Source organism: Tyto alba, unplaced genomic scaffold (assembly GCF_018691265.1).
Source record: "Tyto alba isolate M040663 unplaced genomic scaffold, T.alba_DEE_v4.0 Super-Scaffold_16, whole genome shotgun sequence".
Classification (NCBI taxonomy): domain Eukaryota; kingdom Metazoa; phylum Chordata; class Aves; order Strigiformes; family Tytonidae; genus Tyto; species Tyto alba.
Genome location: NW_024881278.1, coordinates 18,589,134 through 18,608,887, shown reverse-complemented (window position 1 = coordinate 18,608,887; position 19,754 = coordinate 18,589,134). Strand labels below are relative to the sequence as shown.

Here is a 19,754-nt window from a genome sequence, read left to right as displayed (position 1 = left end):
TTTCTGAGAGCTGTGCTCTGCTGAACACCCGTGGAAACTTCTTAAGCAGGTAGGCAACTTTTGTGTCACGGTCTGTGGGAGTCCTTCCCACTTCCCTGAGCTCAGAAGCAGATGCAGGCTGAACACCCCTGCTGTACTGGGGCAAGACCCAGGCCTGCGCCAGTCCCTGGCCCCCACACCTCTCAGGCCCAGTTCCCATGCCAAGGGAAGCTCAAGCCCAGAGCCTGAGCATGAGCCGTGGCATGTTGCAGCCGGGCGTTGGTCTGAACGCTCTGTGCAGCAGGACCCTGGGGCATGCCAAGGCATGCATGGGAACATAAATATAGACAGAGCCATAGATAATGTGAGAACTGAATGCCTGTAAGTTTTTAGGTTTCCTTTGAAGTCGATGGGAATTTGTCTGAATAAGGTATGCGTAAAAATGGAATAAAAGTGTTCAGTTTTGGCCTGTTAGAACATGGGTACCAATAGTAAATGCTTTATTGCTGAAATCGTAAGCAGCTAAACATTTGGGGATTAAAAATACTCCACCCAATGGCATTCTGATTAAGCCATTCACAGAGAGGCAGATGTGAGCCCAGATCTCCTCTCCTGTCTCTTGGGTGGATGCTTCAGCTACTGAGTTTCACTGAGTGGTGCCTTTTAGCTCTTTGTTCCTACCCTTTCCTCCCTCTCTTCCCACTTTTTACTCCATCCTTGTCAATTACTTTAAAAAGCCCACCAAAACAACATCTGGATTCTGAAGTGCAGACAGATCCTCCCTAGAGAGACTTAAATCCCAGTGCTTGACAGGGTTTAGTACACTTCTTTTTCTGTAGCATCGCCCAGTGGCTGGTCGATAGCAGTTCCTGGTAGACCAGTGTGAGTTCCTCTCGTGGGTGATTGACTTTCCCCCTGTGTTGCACAGGGAACTCAGGCTCTAACTTTGGTCTACATCTGCTGTGTTTAACTAAAGCTAGGTGCATCAGTGCAGAGCATGGTGACTCTTAAATCACTGTGTTGACTAAGCCCAAAGACCGTAAGAGCCAAGGTGAAATCACAAGAGATAATGACCAAAGCTTGACTGACTTTTACAGTGGTATAATTTAAGTCAGTGAGATCACATCAATATGCAGTAACTGATGAGATGTGAATCTGGACTGGAAGAAAGACTGGGTCACCTACCCTCATTCTCCGTCTCTTCAGGCAGCTAGAACATGTAATTCCTTTCACAAACTGGTGACCCTTCAGCCTCCAGCTTGACATTATACAATCTGTAGCATTAAATGAGTATGAGCCTAAGGAACATAAAGGTACAGACTTTACTACTGCAGCATCTTGTACGTATATCTGTAGTAAGGGGCCTTAGGGAGCACGTGGTAAGATAGGGAGTCCCATGCTGCAGGTCAGAAAGTCACACGTTTCAAGGCCAATGTTCAGCTAAGTGATAGCTCTATCTTTGTTGCATAATAGGAGTGTATAAACAAGTTTATTAAACTACCAGTATTTATATCATTATTATAAACTGCTAATGATATACTAATATAATGTTTTAATATTATAGTAATAGAGTTTATAGCTAGTGTATAAATGCAGTATATGTAGATAATATAGATGCATGCCTACCTAAAATGTGCAAGTGGTATGCTGAAGGATGCATTGCTGTTAGTTCATCAGTAATTGTCATACACGGTTTTAATGTTATTTTCTTTAAGAGAAACATGGGTGGGCGTGACACTTTAAATATAAGTTGTGTTTTTCCATGTATAGCTTTCGGTTAAATATTCTACACAGCTGATATCGTTCATATGTTCTTCCCTAAGTGGTCATTTTGGCTAGTAGTTCAGCAGTTATTGACAGGTTGCCTTCTTGTCTAAAAATAGAGGAACGTGTGGATCCTTGTACACAGAAGGTATTCAAGTAATAAGGAAAGTGACTGATAAAAAGCTTTCTACTCTTCTGTCATCAAGAACCTATTGGGATCAAGAGAACACTGGGATAGAAATTAATCTTCCTTGAGTTATTCTAAACAGTCAACTGATGGGAGATCTCTTTGATCTCATTCACTTGAAATTGATTAATTCTGTTAATTACTTTGTTTGAACTGAGTTAGCAGGAATTTTCTGCGTGTTGCAGCATCCTTAATGGTTTGTCTTCTTGAATGCCAAACAAGTAAACTTGGTAAAGATTTTGAAGGGAGGTGGTGTCAGTGTAGTGTTTGCTGACTAAGACTGAGGATATCAGTGATAAATATCTGTAGAAGTGATCAGATGCAATTTGTTTCTGTACTTGGATTTTTAATTGAAACTGTCATTGGTTAAAATGCATAAACAGTCCTTGGAGCAGGAACTCATGTCTTTGCCAAGTGAATACATAATCAATAAGCTAGGAGTGTTTTCTCTCTTTCTCCCTCTGCCCTTTTCCCACCTCACAAATCCTGAATTCTACAGGAAGAACTGGGATTACATGAGTTCTTTAATGCCTGATGGATTATGGGATTGTCATAAATCTAAGGAGGTCCCTTGAATCTCATGCCATCTCATTATCCTGATGCCTGCTGAGTAGGTTCTGATTAACACTGATAGTGGGGGACTAATCTCCTACCTGGAGTCTGTTTTTTCCAGTAAGCAGATTGTATTTTACAAGCTAGAGGAAACACTTGGGTTGTTTGTAAGAATAGGATGACATACACTGAAGGATTTGCCACATCCTGAGGAGATGGCTGCTTAAGGTTTGTCAGCCATCCTGAAATCCGTCTTTGCTCTGACTAGCTTTCAGTCAAAAATAAAATTAATTACTTTTACTAAAATGTTAAGATTAAAAAAAGATACAAATAAAAATCAGTGACTACTTCTGGAGAGAGGTATGAGAAAAGAAACAATAAGACATGTAGCTACATCTCATTCTAGTTAGGCTTCAAGGTGATTTGTCTTTCCCATGTAGCTAGTAGGCACTTAAGCCAAAACAATTTCCAAACTAATTGCCACAGCCCTCCGCTGCTGGGATCCACTTCTCTTGCATCCTGCCTGCTGTGGGTTAGTCTTTGCACTATAAAGATGCCTTTGGAGTGCCCTTCTCTGGCAGTGTGGGCTCAGCTGGAAGTCGGCAGCTAACTGACTCTGAAGAAACGCTTTATGCAATAGGAAGGCAAAACATAATGATAAACTCAGTACTTGCTCTGGGGATAAACAGGTCATTTACCTGTTTTCAGTAAAATTCTTTCTGCTGGTGGCAAGGGATGTTAAACATTCTAAACACCCATGTGAGTATACTGTTATTTATAACACTCAAGTGTAACCTTATTTTGCATAAATTGGCTAAGTGAGAACAACAAAACCAGCTCAGTATCATTTCCTAGAGACCAGGCACAGTCACGGGACAGCACACTTGAGTCCAGTAATGTATTAGAATTGGTGATCTCTAAGTGTGGCTTGCTGGAACTGGGGGAGTCCCAGTGATAGGCTCTCTTCAGGAAGGTGAAAGAAGTGGGTTTAAATTCCTTTATGCAGAATAAACTGAATTCTTTTTCCCCTTATCCCGAGAGAATTGCACTATTGCATAAAATCTCATGGAGGTGTTTCTTTTATTTATATTTTAAAAGAAGGTGGTAACCATCCCTACGTTTTACATACAGTTTGTTCTAGCCTTCCAGAAAAGCTTACTAAATAAACTCCCCTGAGGAGATAAGTAAGGAAGGCTTATATTCTGGATAAATTTGGCATAAGAATGCCAGTAGCGTTGAGTAGCATGGTAGGAAGCATACTTGTGTCTAGAAGCAGAAAGCTTACTAAAGAACACCAGTGGTGAGAACTGAGCCACACAGAAATTAAAATAAATACTTTTTTTGAGATCACACTTTTGCATACAGGCGCCTCTGTCCAAGCCAGATGTCTGTCCCCTGCACAACGATAGAGAAAACCCCGAAGTAGCTGAAATAGAGGTAACTCCAGAAAGGGAGGCAACACATACATGCCATGGAAGTACAGTATTTGAGCCACTTTGCCATGCTGAGTGGTTAGAGTTACTAGTTGGAGTGTGCTGCTGTGAAGATCGTACCTGCCCTACCTTCAGGAGCTGGCAAAATTTTTGGGTTATGCTGCACAATCTTATGCATGCAGCAGCTTGCTTTGAATTCCCATATGGCTCCTTGTGTGGGGTTCTGCTTAGATGTACGGGTATATCCAAAATCTTTCCCATCTGGATTACATGTTTCTCTGTAGATTTGCTAGCAGGATGCAGGACCTACTCCCCGTGACCTTGTAAATTAGGAATAAGGGATATTTTTCCCACTAGTCTACTTTACTAGTTACAATATTGTGATCATAGCTGACTTTCCAAAATATTCTAGGCAATCTTTATGAGCAAGACAAATCAGATCTTCCCTCTAAAAGAAAGAAATTGCCAGTCAGTCCCCAAGAATCTGGTACAAATGTTCAGCCTGAGGCTTCCTTCCTCACTGTTTTTGCTGTATTTCTTCCACTGAGATATTCTTACTGAATAAAGCCTTAAGTAAACTTTTTGAGTAGCAATCCCCTTAATGTCTGAAGCTGTTATGAGAAAGAATATGAAAATCTAGGAGAGCAATAATTTTGGGAATTGGTTTCTTTATGGCTTTTCTATTAACTTTTCTTGGCAATCATGCCTCTTAAATTGGTATACTCCCGTTTTTAACAAAAAAAAAAAATCACGGAAAGTTTACATAAATTGTTACAAGGGGTCACTTATGCTCTATCTGTTGCAAATATAAGTAATTTAGAAAAATACTTATTTTTATTGAAGTATACCTGTTACACTAGCGTAACGAACTTTTTACAATCTCACTTTGCCCATTTATGCGATAGGGCAAGTGATCTTTTTGGGCAAGTGTTTATAAAAATATTAAGATGTTGAGAATTTTAGAAATAGAGCAGCCTTCATGACCAGGCTGCTAAAATGTGATGCAATTTTCATATTAATTTTAGCTGTTTTATGTGAAGGGGTCATATACAAAGTAACTTTCTCAACAGTCACAATCCTAAGTGCATCTGGTTCTATTATGTGCCTGGCGTATTTACATCTGGGGTATATTTATATGTGCTGTGCAAAGAGGAAAACGTGGGTCAATCTTCCCCTGTATTTTGTACCTACGTTTTCCTTGGAGCTGGAGACCAGCTTTTAATGTTCCCTTTAACACCTGAAAGTAAACCAGGAAACTGTACAAGACAGTGGATGAATTTCCTTGCATGCTCAACATCAGTGGCACAACACAACTGAAAGACCTCATTTCTAGCAAAAATACAAAGATAGGTTAGCAGATACTTTAAAGCTGAAAAGATGAGTATGAACCTGTAGCCTTTCCTCCTGCCAACACAATCCATAGATGCCAGGCCAAGATTAAACCACCAAGCCCAGAATTTCAAGGTCTACACTTTAAAGACAAGAGAGGGAAGAGTGTTCAAGGATGGAAGTGCTGAGCAATGCCAATGCACCATGCATCTGAATGGCAGCAATTTATGCTTCTTGCTGTCCAAGCACCTTACAAAAGCTGGGCTCTGTTCACCCAGCTTTCTGCCTGCATGGTGCTAGTGGCATCTTTATCACAGCAGAAAGATTTGGTCCCTGGAAAGGGCAGGTGATCCTTTGCAGATAAAGCTATTGAAGTTGTGGTGCCCTGTTTTTCAAAGTCAGACTTTTAATGTGATATGAAATTCGCACTTCACCTCTGTTTAGGTTATTAAGTGTGAATCTGGAAGACACTTTTTTTGCTCAGAGTTTTAAAAGCTGAAACTCTATGCCTCTTTACATTAACTAGCCATTACTTACAACTGCCATATTTTGACATTAGCATTAGCGCACAGCTTAGTTTCACACTGATTTGTGAGCTCTGTGCCTGGCATGGGGGGAGGAGAAAATGACAAAATAGTTGAGAAGAGATAAAATAAGAAGTCTATCCTTAGAAAAAGCTATCATATTAAAAACAAAACAAGAAAAAGGCTACCAAATGCTGTCTTTCTATAAAAAATCTGTAGCATCTTTTCCAGACATATCTCTCATGCAGAGACTGCTAGAAAACGGAGTCTCTTGTGCACATTTGAAAATAATTCATAGATATCACTCCACTTTCGCTAATGGTTACTGCCATGTAGAATAAGTCTGGTGGTTTTAAAACATAGATGATACTTAATGTTCTCCTTTTTCATCTCCTCATTTGTATTCTTTATTTCTGCTAGCAAGTTCTTTCATTATCCCTGCATGATACTTATTTAGTGTTGCCTAGGCTATTTTCTCTTCTCTGGTCTTTGGTTTGTTTTGTTTCTTCCAAATTTTATTTGTGGATTACTCTGCAAAAAAAGCACTAATGCTGTTTTAGGTGATTTCCAGTGTCCTCTGTCTGTATTTAATTTTATTTACAGATTGTTATGCCATAGGTCTGTGTCACTATTTCCAGAGTTCTCTAAAATGTGGATGTAGTACTTCACAAATATAAAAATCAAACACTCAGCTCCTCAAGACATGGTTTTAAACCTGTTTATTTACCCAAGGAAAACTACCTTTAGAGTCAGCATGCACTTTGGCCATTCTCTTGTCAGGTCTGATGTGTGCAGTCTTGTATATACGTTCTTTTTCTTTCAAAACACACCATTTTTTTTTTCCATTCTGCAAAGACAATACAGAGATTAGGTTTCCATCTCATAAATCATCCAGTAGTGCCATGAAAATCCATGAGGACAGTTGCATGATTGCTACTAATGGGTGTGGACAGCCAGATATAAAATCTAGATATTCCCATTGTCAGTCTCCTATTTTGAAGAGACCACAACTAGTAAAATTAAAAGACAAATTACAAACCAGCAATTTTGTAGAACATTTTGATGATTACAGAAAAACGTTTTGTAATCATCCCAAAGCACCACTGGCTTTCCCTCAAGGAGATCCGTAATTCAAAGTAGTAGTAGAGCTTTTCCTGTGCATAAATAATCCATAATGAAGGTGACATATGGCAATCCACATTTATCATTGATGAGAATGTCATTGAAAAGTTAGTTATAATTGTTGCTTCTGAAGCTGTCCAAGCATAACAGATTTGTGAAGGAAAATATGAAAAAACAGTGGCAGAACATGTGACAAATAAATCCCATTAGGTCTGGTAACACGACACAGGCAGGGAGGAAACCCACTGGGAGATTTGCAAGCCAGTAAAGAAAAATACACATTCACAATATTAATTACAGCAGCGAATACTTTATGGGTTTTAAAACAACTTCCCACTTGCTGCACGTGGATAAATAGATAAGAATTACTAGTGATGGAAAGAATTAGAACCTAATTAAAACTGACAACTGAGCTGTATGAAAATAGATGGGCATATGTAAACATTTTTTCTAGTAATTGATGAGGTGAGAAACAATGGCTTTTCTGCTGAACAAATAATTCATCACGCTGTAAGACAGACACTCATGGTAGATCTAATAGCTTGCTAGTGAGGCAAAACTCATTAATACTTATTCTAGTTGCACCACATATGCTTAACACATTTAAAACCGTGAATTCAAAGTGATCACATATTTTTAAATGGGACTGGTTTAAGGCTTTACCATTTTCAGAGGCAGATGAGGGCTCCGTATCGCTCGGCTGCAAGTGTCTCCTGCCTGTTGCCTTCTCCTTGCCCTCCCTATGCTGGTGCTGGGCTGGGTGGGTGCAGGCTCGGCATGGTCACTGAGAGCAGCCCTGCGTCCTTGCTGCATAGGAAACACACGGGCTGTCTTCTTGTTCGCTCCGAGGAGAAGCAGGATGTATGCCATTAGTTTCTCGTTTAGTGTAAATTCCCATAGCAGGATATGACTAATGGTTTAATGGCAGAATACAGTAACATGGCATGGCCTTAATGTCATAATTAACCATAAAGAACTGACAGAGATCTTTTAATGTCTCCAAAGAAGTCAAGAGACAAGTCATTTATAAGTCCCGCTGAATAAGTAAAATAAGCCTTAAAATTAACTTACTAAGTAAGTCCAGTAGTATTTCTGCTGAGCTGTGTTGTAATAAAACTTAGCAGTAGCAAAGGTTTATCCTTGACTTCAGCTGTTTTGGCCCATTCTGAAGAGAGGCAGAGCTTCCTGGCTCTCATGTCACGAGGAAGCATCGTTGCCTTTAGAGGGGAAGATGTTGTCTCCACAGCAAGGCCGAGGCCTATAGCAGTACCCTGTTTGACCCAAGGCGCGGGTCCCCTGTGGCAAATTAAATAGGGGCCCATATGACTAGTCTGTTGAAGTTGGTGAGGGACATGCCCTCACTGGAAGCCTTGCCATAACAGTCCCTTGGGAACAGAGAAATCCTCGGCAACTAAATATGAGTGAAGAAGGCTGGAACCTGTGGCACCTCCTATTACGTAGCTGGTTGAAGGAGAAAGGCATTTACTGCACCCAGAAGTGGGGGCTTACCAAGAGCCCCTTGCTCTGGGCACAAGGCAAGTGCTCTTCATGGCCTTGCAGGGAAGGGACGGCTCCTGCAATTGGAAAGAGGAAACAAAAGTGTTAGTGACAGGTAAGGGTACTTTTTCTGTATGCTTTTAAAATTGGTATTTCTAGGGAGATGTTTTTCTGGAATAATTATTTCCTCACAAGTGTGTTCCTGTCCTATCAAAGCTATGTTTAGATCATCTACAGCTGTTATTTGTAGGAATATGTGATTGCTATGTTTATCATGCAACTCTGACTTCCTCTGCATGATGCATGCCTGTCTCTCTCAGCTGAGCCTACTTTTAATGTTTCAGAGAGTTGAGCAGCTTCCAGCAGCCACCGTCTGGGAGTAATGTGGCCATCCCAAACTCATGCCAAATACATTTTCAGACATTTGACAGTCCTGTACTTTGTCAGTCTTTCTCATGTTAGCATGAAGTACACAAAACTGCATATACTTAATCTTAGAAGCTTTTTTTTTTTTTTTTTTTCAAATTTGTTCAGATAAGTCTCTTTGGCTCAGCAGCAAGTCCATTTGCCAGCAAGGTTGGAGCTCTGTTGTTGTAGCCCATTTTACTACTTAATCTTGTCCGTGTTGGTTGGTGGTATGTTTTGTCAGTGATATGCTGCATTTGAGTGTGTTTGTTCAGTAAAGCTCAGGCCTGATGTGTCAAACCGGTCAAATGTCAGTTCCAAATTTGAGGGCAAAATGGTCACATACAATATTCAAACAAAGTGTGGTGTACATTACAATACAGATATTGGAGGGCACAACTCCACGGAATAAATGCTGGTGCTATATAAGGCCTCCAGAAAACAGGAGTTGCTATACACAACAGTTTTTGTTGTATACCACAAAATCAGTTGCTGGTTTTCTTGCTTGATTTGAAGATGTCTGTCACCAAAGGTACCTGCCATATGTGGAGTGTTTATATCCCTGGTAGAAGTGAGAAAGCATAGCTCAAGTCCACTTTAAGTAAGTGGTAATATCCAGCTGAGGATTGCATCTGAGATCACAATAGGTGGAAAATATCAGCCAACTGAAAGTAGACATTGGAGATATTTACTAGGCAATTAATGGAAATAATTACTTTCGGAGACAGCTCTTTAGCTATCAAAGTTAAGGCACAAGTGCAGTCATTCCTGGAGTGGATCTCAAAATGGTTTCTGCCATTGGGTGGAATGCCTAAATTTAAGGCCTGGTCCAAACCCTCCTGAAGCTATCGGGAGGCTCTCCACTGATTTCAGATTGTAGGCAATAAGTCTCACCCTTTTTCAGCTTTTAATAATAATTCCTCCACTCAAGGAAAAACAAAATCTTATTCCAAATATTTAGATTGCTACAGAAAGGCATGTAGTACTATTTTCCACAATATTTTATGTAGACACTGGTCATCATGGAAGAAAATTTTCATGTCTGTTTTCCCATAGGATGTTGGAAGAAATCCTGTGAAACGATTCATTTCCATGAGATAGGAACAGACAGGGTTCCCATAGGCTGCTGGTTAAGAGATCATTTTGGGAGAAAGATGATGATTTTTCTGGTATAAAAAAGATCCAGGCGTGAAAATCTTTCATCTTCAAGAATCCCTTGAGCAAGGGCGCATCAGTAGACAGGAACGGGCATTTCACGTTTCTTCTGTTGTTTGAGGACTGGGACTGTGTCGGTGAAGTCGACCATATGACTGAAGGTCTCCTTGCGGAAGGGTTCGTGGGATTGGGCCCAACGGCGGTGGCTCCCCAGCCGCTGCTTCGCTGGTTCCTGGCGATGCCTCCGGCTCCAGCTGAAATCGCAGAGGTGGCTTCCTGCCCTGTGCTGCATCCATCGCGTGGAGACGTGCGAACGCACCCCAGGCAGATTGGCGTGATTGATGGGGGCTGGAATCGGAGTCCTGAGGAACTCAATATTACGCTCATTTGTATCATGTCACGTTGATACGGAGAAGCGTTAGAATAAGTGACTTCTAAAGTGTTTGCTGATGGTGCTGCTGATTTGAGCGGGATTATAGCCCATTAAACACCCGATGTATGACTGACTTTGGCCATTTTACAGATACAGCCTCTGGCTTTAAATGCTTGTGACCTATACCCATTTGTTATGGTGAGTACTTCTTCAACGTGTTTGCAGAGATGTTTTAGAGAGCGGTTGTGGGAGCAGTTTGGGGATTTACTTGGTAAATCCACTTCTGCCTTTTAGGTGAGTGTAGATGTTCATCACCTCAGTGTGAACAACTGACCCATGGATAAATAATGTCACAGGGGTTAGATGACTGGGAAATCAGGGATTTAGCAAGTGGCAAAGATAACAAGAATAATTCCAGGCTTTTTAGTGGCAGAAACCCCAGCTGAAGCAGCATTTCTGATGTATCTATCAGTCTAAAATGGAAGGAGGCAGTGCACTGGCGGTGCGAGCGATAGGAGAGCAGCTACCATCCCTGACTCCGAGATCCCACCTAGTTAACTCCTTGCGGCGAACCACCGGGCTGCAAAGCGCAGGGGTTACAAATCAGGCCGAGCCGGGGAGGCGGGGGCCGCCGCGCCCCGCAGCCCCGCGGGGCCCCGGGTCTCCCCGCTTGTCCCCCCCGGCTCCCGCCGCCGCGGTGACATTTCGGCTAGTTCAAAAGTTCACGGGGAGGCTCTGGCGAGGCGCTCGCGTTTGGGGCTGGAGCGGGGACCGCTGGCAGCTCCTGCCTCGCCGCTGGGGGTGGCCGGTGCCTTCTCCTCCCTCCCGCCTCTCTCCTCGCTCGGTTCCAGGCGAGACCTTGGTCTCCGCAGGTACCGCTCTGCCTCCCCCCACCCACCGCCCCCCCCGCCATTTTTTTTTTTTTTTTTTTTTTTTCCCCCTGCAGCATCTGTCCGCCACCCAGCAGGGCTGCGGGGCTTGCCTGCGCGGAAAGGGGCGCGGAGGGGCGCGCACCCCCCCGGCGGGCCGGGAGCGGCGCGGAAGGGGCGCGGAGGGGGGCGGTTTGTGGGGTGGGGGTGGGGTGTGCAATCCGCGGCGCGGTTGCCTGCCGCCCCACAAAAAGGCATCGGCGGGCTCGGGCTGCTCCGCGCGCCCCAGCGCACCGGAGCGGGCACGGACACGGACACGGACACGCACACGCAGACGGGCGCGGGCGCGCACACGGGCACGCACGGACACACTCGCACACACGCGATGTGCGATGCGCGATGCGCGACGTGAGGCACCTCGCTCGCCCGGGGGCCGGGGGGAGCCGGCGGGATCCGCGCTGCCAGCCCGCTCGCCCCTGCCGCTCCCTCGCCGCCAGACCCATCCATCAGCCTCTTCCTCTCGGTCTGCTTCTTCCTTTCTTTTATTTTTTTTTTGTATTTTTCTTTTTTTTTTAAAAAAAAATTATTTTTAATTTGCTCTGTCTGTATCTACCCAAGCCCTGAAAAAATGCCTGCCCGTGGAGCGAGGAGAGGGCACCGGGTCGGTAAATAAGAAGTGAGTACGAGCACAATGGCGTGCCTCCCCTCTCCCAGCCCTGCGGATGCTGCATGCGCCCCTCTTCCCCCGCGCCCGGGCGCGAGGGGGAACCCCGGGGATGCTCCCCACGCCGCGGCGGCCCGGGCCGCCTTTGTACCTTTGCCTGGCTGCTCTCCCTGCCATCCCTTCCCTTCCCGGCCCGGCGCCGCGCCCCGGCCCCGCCGCCCCCCGCCGCGGAGCATCCCCACCGGCGGCGGCTGAGTGTGTGGGGGGGGGGAGGTTGGGGGGAGGTGGTGTTCGCCCGTCGCTGCCCGCTGCACCGGGGCTGCTCCCTCCGGGGGCGGCGCCCCCCCCCCCCCCCCCCAGCGCACTGCACCGGCCGCGGGGCGGGGGGCGGAGCGGCGGTGCCCGGTGCCCGCTCCCTTTGTTCGCCGCCGGCGGCCGCGGCGGGTCGGCGCTGCTCCGGGGGGGCTCGGCGGCCCCGGCCGGGGACGGTGGGGAGCGAGAGCGGGAGCGCCGCGACCCCCGGCACCGGCCTTGGGGGGGGCTCGGAGGGTCCCCGGGGGGGCTGCGACGGGAGAGGGGAAGGCGGCGGGGCGGGGGGGTCCCCCCGCTAAGGGTCGAGGCCGGGGGGGCGGAGGGAAGGAGAGCCGTGCCCGTCCCGCGGGTGCCCGTGGGGCGGGGGCCGTGGCAGTGGCAGTGGGAGGCGTGACTGTGGCGCGCGTGGAGTGTGCGGCGCCCGGCCCGCGGGGTGTGCGGGGTGCCCCGGGGTCCCCGCTCGGCCCGGGCCAGGGGCTGCCTCCCTCCTTCCCTCCCTCCCGGCCCCTGTCCCCGGCGCCGAGGTGCGTGCCTGAGCCCACGCGTGCCCGGGGGGTGGCCCTGCCAAATGCCACCGCCAGCCTTGCCGGGGACGCGTCCCACCTCCTTCGCCGTCCTGATGGAGACTTTCCTCTAGATTTAGATCTGGGCTTTTCCCACCGGCAGCTGGGAGCGGTGTCGTGGCCGTTTGAAATGTACTTGTAATTCAAAACAATTTAAATATAGCTTGTGTGGTCAACTGCTGTGGCCGTCTTCCCACAGGGGAACTTTACCTGCGCTTGATGTGGCGGGTATTATTATTTTTTTTTTTAGTGCCCATGTAGTTGCTAGTAGTCACATGAGTTACCAAGATACTTGATAACACACTCAGCTGCTCTTTTCCTAACCCGGTGGGTTTTTGCAGCTGTAAACAAAAATACACGCTCTAACAAATGGGTGACTTTTCCAGTAAGTACACATATGTTTTACCGGTATTTTTTGAAAGGTGTAATCGATATGCAATTAACACTTTAAGACCGGTATGATGAGCAATGTATTTTTTTTATGGTTGTGTCTGGGGAGTTCGGAAGTGATTGTGCAACTGTTCTCGGCGTTTGTCGGAGTGCAGGACAAAATTGGTGAGAGAAAGAAGGATTTGTATGTTTCTGCTTCTTCTGTTATGCTGAGGTAAAACACAGCTGGAAAGCTGCTTAGCAGTGCTTAAGAGAGCAGCGGATGTAAAGAATCTCTGCAGCAAAACACCACCTTATAGTAATTTAATGAAATGCAAGAGTGTAGGGGAAATCTGAATTTTGGAACTGATTGAATATCATAAGGGGACAGATGCATATAAAAAATGTTACAAATGTGTATATGCCTGTAAAATGGATAGTACTACTCAGAGCAGCAGATTTGATGTAAGGTGGCACGGGATTTAAGGGAAAAATTCAACAGTTTAATTCTAGAATTCCAGGTGGAAGCAACAGATTTTCTGTAATCTCTTGGCAAGAAGTTCAGTTAACTAAATCCGAGTGGCACGGTAAAAATTAACTTTCTTTTTCTTTTTTTTTTTTTGCCAGTGGCGGCACCTGACTTACTGGATCCCAAATCGGCCACTCAGAACTCCAAACCAAGATTATCATTTTCCACCAAGCCTACTGTGCTCTCTTCAAGGGAGGAAAGTGATTCGGCCATTAATGTTATGAAATGGAAGACAGTCTCAACAATTTTTCTGGTGGTAGTCGTGTATTTAATAATTGGAGCAACAGTATTTAAAGCCCTGGAGCAGCCTCATGAGACCTCCCAGAAAACCACCATTGTGATTCAGAAGCAGACGTTTGTATCTCAGCATTCCTGTGTGAATGCAACAGAGCTTGATGAACTGATTCAGGTAATTCATACCAAACCCTTGTCACCAGGCCTTAGGGGAACAAATTAAATAGCACCGCTGTGATACAGGGGAAAAACTTTATTAGCAAAGCTCTATATTGGCCGGGCGATGTAACGAGTGCTAAGACCAGAAGTTGAGCAATAGCATTTTCATGCAAAGCCTCATGGTTGAAAAGCTATTGCTATTTTTAGGTCCAGTATAGTTGGTGGACAGCCTTTTCACCGAAGCTTCCCATTATGCTAATTAAATGATTATTCATCAGCAATATATGTAATTAATAGCTCACAAAGGAATTGATATATTGATTGTGCCTTACAAGGTCTGTCAATATTTGAAATGCCTAATTCTGAGGAAGAAAATACACCATCCATTGCCTTAAAGGACTTCTAATTTACTGTGATTGTATCAAGCTAGCTTTCCTGCCAGCTGTGTGTTTCTTTTTATTGATTTTGTTTTAAGTACAGGAAAGTACCACGGACTTGCTAGTTTGGTCTTAAATCTCAATTTTCTCCGCTTCTTAAAGGCACATCCACAACTGATGTACATTGGTGTGTTCCTACTAACATGACTTTACCCTTGCAGGTCACCTGCCTCAGAACCACAAGAAGTATTTACTTGCAGTAGCACAGAACTAGATCCCAGGCCCCCTCCAACTTAAATCCTATGTTCTTATGAATATCCACTGGTACTGCAGGGAACAACAAGGGGCTGCCAAATAATGTCAGTGCTGGGGATAAGACAATGAAATGGGACGTTGGAGTGAACAGCCAAGAGTTGGCAAGGATTGACTCCTTCATTAAGGGTAGCCATGGGGCCATCTGGGCCCACAGAGCCTGAGATGGGGCAGGGGACAGCAGGAGAGGGTGGCGGGCATCCAGACCCTGGCTAGCACGAGCTCTGGAGCATGCCAGCTGCATGGGCAGCAAACATTTCTGGAGGTGGTTTTTGACAGCAGATGCAGCTGGGAGTTTAGAAGTTGATTTTACCTCTCTAGACCAATCTGTCTTGGGCATCAGCATGGACACCTGTTTTGTTTGGTTTCCAGTTTTAAATGCAGAGCTCTGATGTACCAAATTATTTTTGTGGCACACTGCTTCTGAATTTTGAAGGCAAGCTGGGGAAATGTCTTGTATTTTGTGATTTCTCCCCTGCTTTGTTGATAAAATGTGTTCCAAAACTCCTACCCTTTAAATGGCTGTCAGGCAGTTCCTATTGCCATGCGTCCTGACTAGGCATGCCTGAGGAGGTGCTGTCGATACTAATTTTGATGCTGTGTAATAACTATGTTTCAGTAGTTTCACCAGCAGAATGTGAGATAATCTTTCAGAGAACTCCACAAGCACATTCTGATTTAAGAAATCTCTTGTAGCTAGTATAAATATCCCCATATGAAATTTTTAGGTCAGGTCCTGTACTTGTGAAGATAAAAATAGAAATTTTGAAGCAATGTTATCTTACATCATCTGTGAGATGGTCCTTAAGGCAAAAACTATTGAAATTTATTCTGGAGTACTTACATATTTTAGCATTTATGATTCCTTACCCAGAAGCACAGATTGGTAATAAAAAAATGCTTCATCAGCACTCAATGCCCATTTGATGCTCTGTGTAAAGTAAATGACAGTTTCAGTACAATTATCAGAGCACAAATACCAGCTCCCATCTTCGCTAGCGATCTTGGCATGACCAGAAAGACACAGACTTGTGAAGCACAGTGGGGAGGCACAGCCTCCCACGGCACGTGGACGACAGATAGTTGTGGGAAGAGTTTGCTCTGCTTGTTGTTGGGGTAAATGGAAAACTTAATTTCTCCTTGTTCCCTTCTGCTTCTCTGTGAAGAACTCTGCTATGTGAAGGTAGGAAGGTGCTGTTACGGTCCTTTTATAGGAGGAGAGCTGAGCTGTAGGGAGACTGGTCCTACAAATACATTTGGGTGCCTTTCTTTATGCAGAATAAGTGATAATGAATTGCATGAAGTTGTTTAAGGGTTGGGAATTAAGTGACTTTCCCAAAGTGAAATAGGAAAGCAGTGGTAAAAGAGAGTCTCAAATCCACTTTTCCAAGTCCAGGCTGCTATCTTAACCATGGGGTCATATTTCTTCCCTACTTACCACTTTGTCACAGAAGCTAAGTTACTGGAATACACTTTGTCTCTCTGGGTTTATGTTTGACTGCTATTACAATATAATGCAGTGTTTCTTCAGTTTTCGTTAGATGTCTGTATGAATAAAAATAAGTAGTGTGTGAGGAAAAGGTAAATGATATTTAAGAATTCACTGAAAGCTATAAAACTGAAAATTAATATGTGCTAGTGTAGTAGGAAGCTGAAATGATTAGTGTGTGTGAAGAAAATTACAGAGTTTACAGACTGTAATGTCTTCTTTAATCAAGTATTTACCTGAGTCAAACTATAATGAAATTCATTATAAACTTTTCCTTTTGAACTTAGTGTTCTGGGAATGCAGCAGCTGGTTTGGCTCTGGTTTGGGCTAGTTGTTGCTCAAGGTGCTTATCGTGCCAGGTTTTTTCAATCTTCACAACTTCTGATCCGCCATTTAATCTGTACTCTGAACCAGGCTTGACTATCCCAAGACTGCTACCCACCAGTACAGTGTGTGGTGGCTTAGTCAGGTGAGAAAATTAGGGAGACTAGTTTGAGAGCACAAATTCAGCTAAAAAAACCTGTGCAAGTGGAATGAAAGTCCAGTTTGCTAGCAAGCAGAGGCTATCTGGTTTCCATCACCTTTGCTAAAATCTTCCTTTTGCCCCAGAGCTGATTACATCACAGAGTTGTGTGCTTCTGTAAATGCACACAGGATAGGGAATTTTTCCTTCCTGCCTTCTCCATCCTTATTTTAGCTCACCAATCACCAAAAACCTTCTTGGCACAAAGTTCAGCTTCCTGTTGCCAACTTTTCAGCACACACAGCTTTATTCCCTGGGTTTCACATTCCTGAAACTATGTATTTTCACAATGGTAGCATGGCTCCTCTAGGTGTACTTGGTGAGAATTATACTTTTATAGACTTTATTTATTTTATATACATGTGAAATGCAGGGCAACAAAGAGCTGCTATGCAGCATAGAAAACGTGCAGTTAATGAAGTAGCGTGCTCTGATGATGACAGCCAGGTAGCCTCGGCTGCCTCAGAAAAATGACCTGGGTTTCCTCATAACTTTTCAGCCCAGTCCAGCAGCAATTGTTCGTGTGTTGACAAAGAGGTGGTCTTCATGACCTTCTCTGTCTCTGACTTCCATGGTCCAGTGTTGCAAATCTCTTTCAGTCTAAACCACTTCAGTTACTTGTTGCCTTACTATAATAAAATATACCTGCAATGAACAGGAGCAATGTATGACCCTGAGACCTGCTTCCAGGTACCTATTTTTTTTTTTTTTCTGATATTTTGTGAGCACTTCCATTTAGTACCGTACTTAAAATGTGCAAAAGTCATGCAGAGCATATCTGTACAGCCAAGAGGCCATTTTTTCCAGGCAATTTCAACTCCTTTTGCTGCAGCCTGAAGCCAGTATTAACAACAATATTAAGTGTATCACTGCATGGTGTACACAACAGTGCCGAGGTGGGCAGTGCACAGCAGCCGGTGGTGGTATATCTAACTCTACAACCAGAGAAATATCCCAGGAGGGAAGTTTGTGAACATATAAACGCTACCTTGGTGAGGCTAATGAGGATACAACAGACCAGCAAGCTGTGCGTGGTCTGATGTTAAATTTTGGTTTTTAAAGTTTCTGTTGGAAGGTCTCGAAAGGATCCCAGTTACTAACAGATGAGAAGGTATTGGTTTGGTGAAGGTTATATATAACATCTAATACGTTATAAAGTTGTAGAAAAGGATGTGAATAGACACTTTACTACTGTTCCTTCTTTTGGAGGAAGAACTCTTGACAATTCATCATGGATGGTGTTTTGGTTTCTCTGTCCATACCTGCTCTCAACTTGGCCCTGCCATGCAATGGAAAGTAACTGCCAGGTGACAGAATAAAAGCGTATATGTAGTTCAGACTGTGTGGACTTTATGTATATGTGACAAAATACATAAACCTGATCTTCATTTGCACTAGGGATTTTTTACATCTTGTATGTAACAGGATTTTCCCCACCACTGAGCTTTTTGTTGTCAGAAGCTGACAGAAACCTGGGAGTAATACAGCTATACACATGCAAATAACAATAAGCATTAAAGAATGAAGAAACTCTCTAATTAGAGAACCTGTATCTAATTATTTCAATCCAGTTCTAGTTCTCTTTTATTGTATTTACTGTTCCCTATAGCAAGCTTGCCACTAAACATTTGAAAATACTGGAGACCATTTCCAAACTCAGATGCACAAAGTGTATTGCCAAGTACCTGGAAAAATCTCCTGCTCTATTTATGCACCTGTGCATAGTAGCAAATGTAAAGAGACCTTAGGTTACATTGCTGATGTTCAGCTTGCATGCATGTCCTCCTGCAGTGCTGCGCAGCCATGAAGTACATGCATACACCTTCGTGACATCTCCGGGGGTTAAGAGTTTGTCCCTGGGGACAGGTGAGCTTGACTGAATATGATACCCAACAGCTTGGTAAAGTTGTTATTACTGCTGTTTCATACACCTCATTCCCTCTATAGGATCTCCTATGGGGTAATGACGTGTATGAAACAACAGCAAATTTGCTTTTCCCCCACCCAGAAGTCCTGTTTTTCCTAAGAGGTAAGGATGTGACCAGTATTGCACACTGTGGGATGTCTTGGTGATGAGAGGCGAGTACTTGTCCCCCTGTCACAGAGAAAGCTGATGAAAAAAAGAGAAGAACTTTCTATATTGCTCGGCAGTTATTCGTTTTAGTGTTGACCTTTATAAACCAAAGTGGAAAAAAACTTCTTTTTAATGCCCAAGCATCAAGTTGTTTAATGTATTATTTTTGCATACTAAAATTTATGATTTTTGCATATAAAAATTTGAAATAAGAGAAGTTTCAATTACATTATTTTAAACATCTAGGGGGTCCCAGCAAGATGGTGTGAATTTTTTAGTTAGCTTTGTGAGTTAATCCTGAAATTTAATAAAGAGTTTTCAAGTAAAGGCACACGGAAACTTAAGTTAATAACAGAACATACTTCATTTCTGGTTCCTTTAGCAGAAACATCCATGAAGTATATTTATTCTGAAAACCCTAACAAGTGGAAAAAATAATATCACACTAAACAGCACAATCCTTTAATGTGTTCCAAGTGCTGTTTGTGGTAATTTTTGTTTTATAAAGCCTTTATTTTGAAATCTGAGCAAGTTTTCAGGGTGCTGCATCAAGCTGTCTCAGCAATAAAGGACTCGTAGAATTTTAAGTCTAGCCCCTTTCAGGGTATGTGGCTTCTTCTGAAAACTGAATGCCCACAAAAATGTGCTTTCATTTAAAACAAACAAACAAAAATGAATTAATGAACAACCAGGATTAGCTGAATTGACCTTGATCTCACAAGTTGATCTCCTCGGGTTCTGTGTGGGCTTGTGGTTAAATGAGGTGAACAGATCTCTGGGCTGAGCTCCACAGTCATGTCCCATGCCTGTTTTCACCTTAAATCTGCACCAGCTGCATTCTCTCTTTTCTTTCCATTCATCTCTTAGACTGTGAATGAGACCAAAATGTATTTTCTTTTTATCTTCCTTGAGGAAAAATGTGTTTCTTTATCTCTCTTGAGGGAAGTCTGACACAGTTAT

The 19,754-nt window shown here is 43.8% G+C and overlaps 1 protein-coding gene across 3 annotated transcripts in view; it reads left to right on the top strand.

Moving 5' to 3' along the window:
* KCNK2 (potassium two pore domain channel subfamily K member 2) overlaps nt 1-19,754 on the top strand; it is a 106,859-nt gene that overhangs the window by 16,168 nt on the left and 70,937 nt on the right. The window contains exons 1-3 of one of the 3 annotated variants that reach the window (XM_042789854.1): nt 11,024-11,192; nt 11,808-11,865; nt 13,725-14,035. In XM_042789854.1, the coding sequence (XP_042645788.1) occupies nt 11,865; nt 13,725-14,035 (312 nt within the window). In that variant the 5' untranslated portion in view covers nt 11,024-11,192; nt 11,808-11,864. Of the gene's footprint in view, nt 1-11,023; nt 11,193-11,399; nt 11,713-11,807; nt 11,866-13,724; nt 14,036-19,754 lie in introns of those variants that run through there. The other 2 variants (XM_042789855.1, XM_032989539.2) reach the window with 2 other exon arrangements.